Genomic DNA, 9,428 nt, shown 5'->3' on the forward strand with positions numbered 1-9,428 from the left:
ATTTGAGTTGATACAATGAAGGAAATTAGTTTAATAAATAGAAACTCAAAATATTTTTGTATCTGAACCAAATAAAAAATGTGATAAATCATGAAAATAGCACAATTTGGCATGTTTCACTGTGTCATCAGAAATAACACACACATAATTGCCCAATATGCTTACAAAATCTTTTAATAATCTTTTAATAAAGGTTGTCGAATCTCAAAAAATGTTCATTGTATTAACTCAAAATTGTAATTTCAATGAACTCAAAATTTTAAGGCAACCAGGTAACTTTTTTTCTAAATATTTTTTTACAGTGTATTAACCTTAAATTCGCCAAAACATAAAATAGTTAGCAATTGCCAAAATTTTCACCGCAAAGCGTAGTTAATCCAGGGTTATAAACAATACTAACCCCTTTTTCAAACTAAAAGTGTAAAACGTTGCTTTACCCTGTGGTTTAAAGCTACACTGTGTGATATTTTCTCCCATCTAGTGGTGAAAAGGTATATGACCATCCAGTGAATAATTGTTTTTGCTCCTCTCAATTTCGATTTCGTTTCAACTCCTACGGTGGCCGATTTAGTCATGGCTTTCAGTTCGACCTCTTCGGTGAGTGTTGCGTCAACTCAAGTGATGAGGTAATTTTTGAAAACTATTATAATTTGCAGTTATTTAATTTACCAAATGATCTATGATCAAGTTAATCTGTGTAAAATGAATAATAGAACTGAATAATAACCAGTTCATTGCTAACATCAGCTATCAGGTTCCCAGACGAATGCAAGCTCTTAGTAAAGTAACTTTTATCAGTGCTATCATTATTCTGTATATTGTACAACACCAATAGCGTAAGGCAAACAAATTATAATGCAATTAAAATATTAATCTCATGTTATCCGTCATAGAACACGGATTTATGTTATAAGGTAAACAATACTTTTTCATCATTGACGCGAGGAAAACTATCCTAGACGTCGTTCTAGTGTTATGCACAGCACACCATGATATAATTAGCCAAGCAACAATAAAACTTCCAATATACACAAATAGGCTGAATTAATATTACATGTCGAGAAGAAAGCAGGCAACGTCGGCGTTCTTTTTAAAATCGTTGCTCCTCATGAGCTCTTTCCATCTTGGAAAGGCCACTCCAGTATTTACTTTTGTCTTGTTGATTTGCCTGTCGCGTTGCCGTCTTAATTCTCTTTTCCGCTTCCTTGGCGACTCTGATACATATCCCGCAATGTTACTAGGTCCCCGACAGGGGTCGAATTCGGTAATCAATTCCGGGACGTGGTTGCTTTTACACAGAAGGCGACCCGGCAACGTTCCGGGAATATTGCGGGTCCGACGTGCAGTGTGAAAGGGGCTTAAGAGTGATGATCCTCCATCATCATAAAGCAGCCTCAAGCAATCCTCCTCTTCACATTCGACACAGTGCCATCGAGTGTAAAAACGCGAAAAGCGAAGCTTGAATTTACGGGTATGTCCCTCTTTGGCAAATGTACTTTCAAGATGGAGGAGCAACATGGCGACCGCCATCCGAACCCTCAACACTTATGTATTTTCAATGGTATATTATAAAATTATGAGAATGCATTATTACTTGAAAGAAGTAAATATACATTAATGAGCACATATATTTTTGAAAGAACTAAGTGATTTTAGCTAAGAATAAACAAAAAAAGTTACACAGTGTAGCTTTAAAGTAGGTTTTAAAAAGATTATAACTAGATTAAGGTTGAAAAGCGCAACAGTATATAGTAAGCCTAATTCAAAGTACCATCTGATTTTATTACTATACCAAGGTAATGCCACAGACAGTGCTTTTTTGTAAAGGATATGCAAAACCTGTCATCTTTCAAAAACTCAACATTAAGCTGAGAGTGCTGTATATATACTGTACATTAAGATGTATATAAACAAAGTATTTCTTACATGTCATGTTTTGGTTAGTGGCCAGAATATAATCTGTATTTATATATATTCTATAAAATCAGCTTCCACAAAACCTGTAGTCAAAGCGTGATTATTTTATCCTATAGGAACAAGCAATGAAAGGGTATCGACCTTGTAAACTTTTTTCCTCAACCTTCAGTACATGTCACAAACATGCCCATTAATTTTTTAGCACTAAACTTACACAGCCAGAGAGGTAGCGTGTCAAACTGACACTGTTTTACCAGTGATGACATTTAAAAAACCGTATTGTCATTCACATCGTTGCAAATGGCTCCAATTTAACCATGCAAGAGGAATTGTTGAAGTGAAGGCTCAAGGTAACAGCAGGCATCAGGCAGTCACACCGGGGGGAACGACCTAAACTGCTCTGCTTTTTTCAACTGCCAATGAAATACAGTGTGCGCTGACTTTAATAGCAGAGCGAAACATAACCCCTTTCAAGGGGGTTCATGAGATTCTGGGTTACGGTTTTGTTTGGATGCATACCTTTCATTGTGTGTGTCTGTTTTATTCTTACTAATGCCACTGACTCCTGACCTGGTAGAGGATTAGAGTTGTAGATGGAGACAATTAAAGGGTTAGTGCACCAAAAATTAAAATTCTGTCATTATTAACTATGTTGCTCCAAACTTGTATGACTTCTGTTCATCTTCAGGAAACAGATGAAGATTTTTATTATGAAATCTGAGAGCTTTCTGTTCCTCCAATGACAGCTAGCCAACTACCACTGACGCTTCAAAAAGTTCATAAAGAGATCGTAAAACTAATTCATATTGGGCCGTTCAGTCCAGTTTTTCTGAAGAGACTTTATCGCTTTATATGATGAACAGATTGAATTTAGGCTTTTATTCACATAAAAACATTCATCAACTCACACATCAGTTGTGGTAAAGGCTCAAACATGTTTGCTTGATGTGCGAGAACCAATGAGGTTCATTCTCATGTTACGTATCACGGTTGAGCTTTCTCAAGAACCAATGAGGTTCATTCTTGTGTTACGTATCACGGTTGAGCTTTCTCAAGAACCAATGAGGTTCATTCTTGTGTTACGTATCACGGTTGAGCTTTCTCAAGAACCAATGAGGTTCATTCTTGTGTTACGTATCACGGTTGAGCTTTCTCAAGAACCAATGAGGTTCATTCTTGTGTTACGTATCACGGTTGAGCTTTCTCAAGAACCAATGAGGTTCATTCTTGTGTTACGTATCACGGTTGAGCTTTCTCAAGAACCAATGAGGTTCATTCTTGTGTTACGTATCACGGTTGAGCTTTCTCAAGAACCAATGAGGTTCATTCTTGTGTTACGTATCACGGTTGAGCTTTCTCAAGAACCAATGAGGTTCATTCTTGTGTTACGTATCACGGTTGAGCTTTCTCAAGAACCAATGAGGTTCATTCTTGTGTTACGTATCACGGTTGAGCTTTCTCAAGAACCAATGAGGTTCATTCTTGTGTTACGTATCACGGTTGAGCTTTCTCAAGAACCAATGAGGTTCATTCTTGTGTTACGTATCACGGTTGAGCTTTCTCAAGAACCAATGAGGTTCATTCTTGTGTTACGTATCACGGTTGAGCTTTCTCAAGAACCAATGAGGTTCATTCTTGTGTTACGTATCACGGTTGAGCTTTCTCAAGAACCAATGAGGTTCATTCTTGTGTTACGTATCACGGTTGAGCTTTCTCAAGAACCAATGAGGTTCATTCTTGTGTTACGTATCACGGTTGAGCTTTCTCAAGAACCAATGAGGTTCATTCTTGTGTTACGTATCACGGTTGAGCTTTCTCAAGAACCAATGAGGTTCATTCTTGTGTTACGTATCACGGTTGAGCTTTCTCAAGAACCAATGAGGTTCATTCTTGTGTTACGTATCACGGTTGAGCTTTCTCAAGAACCAATGAGGTTCATTCTTGTGTTACGTATCACGGTTGAGCTTTCTCAAGAACCAATGAGGTTCATTCTTGTGTTACGTATCACGGTTGAGCTTTCTCAAGAACCAATGAGGTTCATTCTTGTGTTACGCATTACGTTTGAGCTTCAGCAAAAGGTTTGTTTTCGTGTGTTTTCTCAGATTTCACCAAACGATCTTCAATTGTGTTCTGATGATGAACGAAAGTCTTACGGGTTTGGAATGACATGAGGGTCAGTAATTAATGACAGAACGATATAGTCCGCTGGCATGAACGCTAATACTTATTGTTATCGTTATCATTGTTTTTGTGAACGGACCTAGAACGGGACGTTACAACACACAGTCCTGACCACAAAAACAACACACAAAAACCTATGTGACCATCATGCTATCTCAAGGCAATGGTCCAGTACAGCTGAAGATGAAGTCTTGGAAATATCACTTCAGTCCAGTGACTGTCAGCCGAGCCCCCTGCAGGGAGCGATGACAGGGACAAACGCTCACGTCATGTGTCAAACGTGCTGCACGTCTGCATTACGCAGGCTTAATTACAGGCCAGAGCAGCAGTCGCATCAGCCTTTCCCTTTCCACATGACTGCAGCTATCTGTCTATATTTCAGAGAACGAAAATGAGCCTGTTAACAACCCTCACTGCTGCCGACACTGATACACTCTTGGTTGTTATTTTTAATGCTTTATGGTAAAACCGATCGTCTTATCTTACAAATATTTGTCTTCAAGGAAGTTCTCTGGTTTGATTGCCAATTTCTAGATGCCCATTAAATCGATCAGGCAGTCTCATAAACTCTTGATTTCAGAACCAGTGGAATTAGGTTTTATACCTCGTCCTTGAGACAGGCAGACAGATGAAGTGGAAAATCAGAAATGAACATTAAAAAACACACTACAGGAACCACAGACATTGATTCTTACCTATATCTGTTGAGCCCATATAAAAAGAGAGAGAAACATGACTATCAGTCACACTTGTGTCAAATAATAACTGTGTAACACAACACAAACTATTAACATCAAAATGCTTCTAGTGCTTTAATCTAATACAATTATTATAAAATATATAATAAATGATATAGTATAAAAATAAACATACGTATGCTGTGTGTGTGTGTGCATGTGCATGTGTGCGTGTGTGTGTGTGTGTACACTTTATCTAATTTACTCTATCGTTCAAAATTTTGGGGTCAGTACGTTTTTTAAAGAAATTAATCCTTTTATTCAGCAAATTTATTTTATTTATTAAATAAAAGCAGCCTTGGTGAGCATTTGGGTCACTTGGTGACTTTTTCAAAAACAATAAAAAAAAGTACCAAACCCAAACTTTTGAACAGCTGTATATATAAATAAAATATAAAAATATAAATAATATTTTAAAAAATGTATGTATATATATATATATATATATATATATATATATATATATGTGTATATATATATATATATATATATATATATATATATATATATATATATATATATATATATTAAAATGGATTGTTACTGATTACAGAAGAAATTTAGTTTATTTTTCAAATACTGTAAAAACATAAATGATGTATTTCTATATATAAGGTCTATATATTTTATACACACATTATAATATATATTATAATATTTAGGTATATAGAATATTTAGGTTGGTTAAATACCTGCCAGCGGCTGTTCCATCCACAGAGTCCTGGCTGCCCGTCTCGCTGGGTGTGCTCATAGACTTTGATGGAGACATTGGTGTCGGCACTATTTAGAGACAAAAATGTTATATTATTTCACAAAAAAATTAACCAGCTAATTTTTAAGCATGCTCGAAAATATATACTGAAAAATTAGATTTAATTAAAAAGTAAGTATGGATAGAGCCCATGTTTGTAATGTACCAGGCTCTGCACTAGATGGCGATAGTAGCAGAGAAAGGGATTACAACCGCTCACAAACTCAACAATGGTGAGATAAGACCAATAACAAGTTAAACTTCTTAGTGTCCTCATGTTTGCATTAGGTGGTGTCTTTGTTAAAGCCCCAGAGATGTTTGTGACTTGCTGGGCAGATGAAAAGATCTAGTCTGTTGGTTAAACCGTAGAAATTACATTAAACCATTTTGACAGCTTTAGTAATACAGGAGGTACAGTGTGGTAAAAAGGGCTAAAATGCAAAATCCAAGAAGCAAAAAAGACTGGGAAAAGCCCACAGAATAAACGGTTTGGATGAAGTCCCATTCAAAGCCATGAAGCAAGCCCAGAATATAACAGCCTGATCTTGGCAAAGGTAAAAAGGCAACTTTCTGATGTGTTTTTGGAGGCAGGCATTGTTGAGTGCAGATGGATATTTCAGTGCGGTCCAGTGGTCTGTGTACTGTACCTAATGAAGGTTCGGGTGAGATTCCAATGCTCTGGAGGAGAGCCTCCGTCTCCCTGCGCTTGCGGTCCAAATCCGAGTCCTCAGGAACAGCTTCTGCTTTCTGCTGCGTCTCTGACTGCTCACGTTTGCAAATACACACACACAGTAGGCAGATATTCGAGTTATATTCTTACCACTGTCTGAATGAGTCTCATTAAAATGTCATCTCACCTCTTTCTTCTTTTTCTCTTCCTCCTTTCTCTTCTTTTCCTCTCTGATTTGAGCGAGGCGCTGTTTCTTGCGCTCAAGTTCGGCTTTTAGGTCACTCTTATCAGCCATGTTGTCCTGCGACAAAATAATTACACACACCACAGACCCAGTTTTGCATATCTGTCCCAGTGTAAGCAGGGCCGTACGGAGACTACAGTAGCTAGAACTATTTTTAGACTCTTTGTTCAGTAAAAGCAATTTTTAAACATTCACTGCTGCAGTGGAAATCACAGTTACAATTTAAAGGCCCATTTGTGTTTTCAACAAGATTATCCTTGCAAAATAATACATTCATGAACTTACTAATTCTAAATATTTATGAGGCATTTGATCCTAATGCCTCATAAATAAAATAAAGTTTACAGGGTGTGGCAGATGACTATAGCATCTATGAATAATATTTCTTCTTATTTTTTATTTTTTTTAATAAAACTATCATTTTAACACATGATAAATGTGATGGAATAGGGTAGTAATAAAAACAAAACAATATCAAATTGTGGAGAAAAATACTTTTATTAAAACCATAAATGGCATAAAACAAAAAGGGAAATGCATTAAGGGGATATATATACATTCAAAATAAATAAATGCAAACGCCACATTTATGATGTGGACAGGCGGCATTCATATGGTCCAGAGACAGTTGAATATGGATGCTACATTAGACTGAATATCATAATGCTAATTCATAATAGTCATAATAGATTCAACATATTCGATTAAAGAAGCAATCCATTCAAAAAAGGCGCCTCTCGCTGCAAAAACGCGTTCTGTGTGATCGGGGCCTTACAGAATAAGCAATTATTGAAAATCCAGTTAAACTTTACAGATGTCACAATGATATTTTTGCATATATGATGTCAGCTATTGCTAACAGTGGGTACCATGAGATGCACATGACGTCATAATCCATATGCGATTATGAATTCATCCAGCATAAAGCATAAAAGACACGGCGCGCCATTACAATGCATTAAAATGCACGTATGAAATCTCACAGATATGTGAGCATGAGAAACATGCGTCCGGTGTGTGTGTGACACTTCCTACCTGCTCCCAGTGTGGATGATGCTGTCCACTGTAAATATGCTGTATCACTGATGATGTGCACAGTCTGTCATCAGCTTTAATACGACGCTTGATTTAAAACATGCCTGAGATCATACGGGGCGATCATTTAGAAATGCAACGAGGCTGTTGGCAAAATTTAAGGCTAATGGCCTACATTTTTCAGAGGAGGCAGATGCTCAACACCGCCTTGCTACCTCGAGATAATAAAAGATCCCACCTCGATCTCCCCTTCCAAATGCTGTTAATAAATGAATGAATACACGACAACAGTGCCACCTAGCGGATATTATATCGCATTGACGGACAAATGTAAACATTGGGTTCGTGAGCCACGTTAACCAATCCATGAACCAAGCACAATCCAACTCCAATCCCCCTGCTGAGGAAAGAAATTCCCAGCCTAAAATGGTTTACTGCCCAGTTGGAAAACAAAACAAAACAAAAACATGCTGGTTAGGTATGTTTTGAAGTAGCTAGTTGCTTTAAAACATACATAATATAGTTGGGTCTCAGCATGGCGCTTAGCTAATAAGCATGCCTAGATTGAGTGGTTTAATTTTCTTTTAAGCAGAAAGGGAATTCAAAACTTTGTTAACTTTATTTAACGAAGTGGTGTTTTCGGACGTTTTTCTGTTCATCAACAACCATATGAAATCTGAACATGAACGTACGTTTAAATCGTGATACACCACTAGATGGAGCCATAGTCAAAATGAGCAAGGTATTTACCCTTTTGTCAGCCTAAATTATGGTTTTGCTGGCTGAGCTTCAAAATGGTCTGACAAGAAACGTGCCTAACATGTAGTGTAAATAGTCAGTGCACAAGGCGATTTCACACATTTCAAAATAGAAATAGGTTACAGGTATAATACAATTTTTTTTTAAAGTAGCCTAGCATGTGTTTTTTTGTTGTTGTAAGCCAGTTTTTTGTTGTTGTTCTCTTCTATTTTATTCCCTGCACAGCCTAGACAACAATGTTTGAGCTGGTTTAACTGAATACAACTTGCAATGACTTATCTAAAATAATAATAATAAAAAAACATTCTAAGGCACGTTTAAAAAAGCTACTTACATGTAATAATTAAACTAAGGCCTAATCTAAGCCTTGTTTGTGAAACCAGGCCAGGCTGCCATGAAGAAATATATCCCTCTTGGGTTTCTTTTCTTCTTCTTTTTTCCCTTACTACCCCCCTACCGATTAACCTACTGTTAGAAAACATCAGCTAACCCTGAAACAAAAAAACATGTATAGCAATTTACATTTGCACTTAAAGGTATAGTTCACCCCAAAATGAAAATTCTGTCATTAATTACTCAACCTCATGTCCTTCCAATCCCATAAGACGTTCTAAGATGTTTTTGATAAAATCTGAGAGCTTTCTGTCCCTCCATTGACAGCTACGCAACACTGATATGCTTCAAAAAGAGATTGTAAAACTAATCCATATAAATTGAGCAGTTTAGTCCAAATTTGCTGAAGAGACTGGATCATTTTATATGATGAACAGAATTAATGTAGCATTTTTATACATATAAACATGGATCAGTAAACATGGTTCTTGTGGAAGCTAAACGTGCTGCATAACATGAGAATGAACAACCAACCTCATTCGTTTTTACACGTCAAGCGAACATGCTTGAGCTAATTACCATAACTGATGTATGAGTTAATTAGGCTATGTGAATAAAAGTACACTCATTCTGTTTATCATAAAAAGTAATCTTGTCTCTTCAGAAAATTTGGATTTGAACCGCTCAATTTATATGGATTCGTTTTATACGATTTCTTTATAAACTTTTTGAAGTGTCAGTGGTAGTTGCGTAGCTGTCAGTGGTTGGGCAGAATCTCAAAATATCATTTGTTCACAGTTG

General features: G+C 36.7%; 1 protein-coding gene across 3 annotated transcripts in view; it reads right to left on the bottom strand.

Moving 5' to 3' along the window:
- dync1i1a (dynein cytoplasmic 1 intermediate chain 1a) overlaps nucleotides 1-7,791 on the bottom strand; it is a 113,284-nt gene extending 105,493 nt beyond the window's left edge. For 2 of the 3 annotated variants that reach the window (XM_067426589.1, XM_067426592.1), the window contains exons 1-4: nucleotides 7,536-7,791; nucleotides 6,444-6,557; nucleotides 6,234-6,348; nucleotides 5,528-5,615 (exon numbers count right to left, since the gene is read on the bottom strand). In XM_067426589.1, the coding sequence (XP_067282690.1) occupies nucleotides 5,528-5,615; nucleotides 6,234-6,348; nucleotides 6,444-6,551 (311 nt within the window). In that variant the 5' untranslated portion in view covers nucleotides 6,552-6,557; nucleotides 7,536-7,791. Of the gene's footprint in view, nucleotides 1-2,436; nucleotides 2,484-5,527; nucleotides 5,616-6,233; nucleotides 6,349-6,443; nucleotides 6,558-7,535 lie in introns of those variants that run through there. The other variant, XM_067426590.1, reaches the window with a different exon arrangement.
- Nucleotides 7,792-9,428: the final 1,637 nt, after the last annotated feature.

Source organism: Pseudorasbora parva, chromosome 19 (assembly GCF_024679245.1).
Source record: "Pseudorasbora parva isolate DD20220531a chromosome 19, ASM2467924v1, whole genome shotgun sequence".
In the NCBI taxonomy this organism is placed as follows: Eukaryota; Metazoa; Chordata; class Actinopteri; order Cypriniformes; family Gobionidae; genus Pseudorasbora; species Pseudorasbora parva.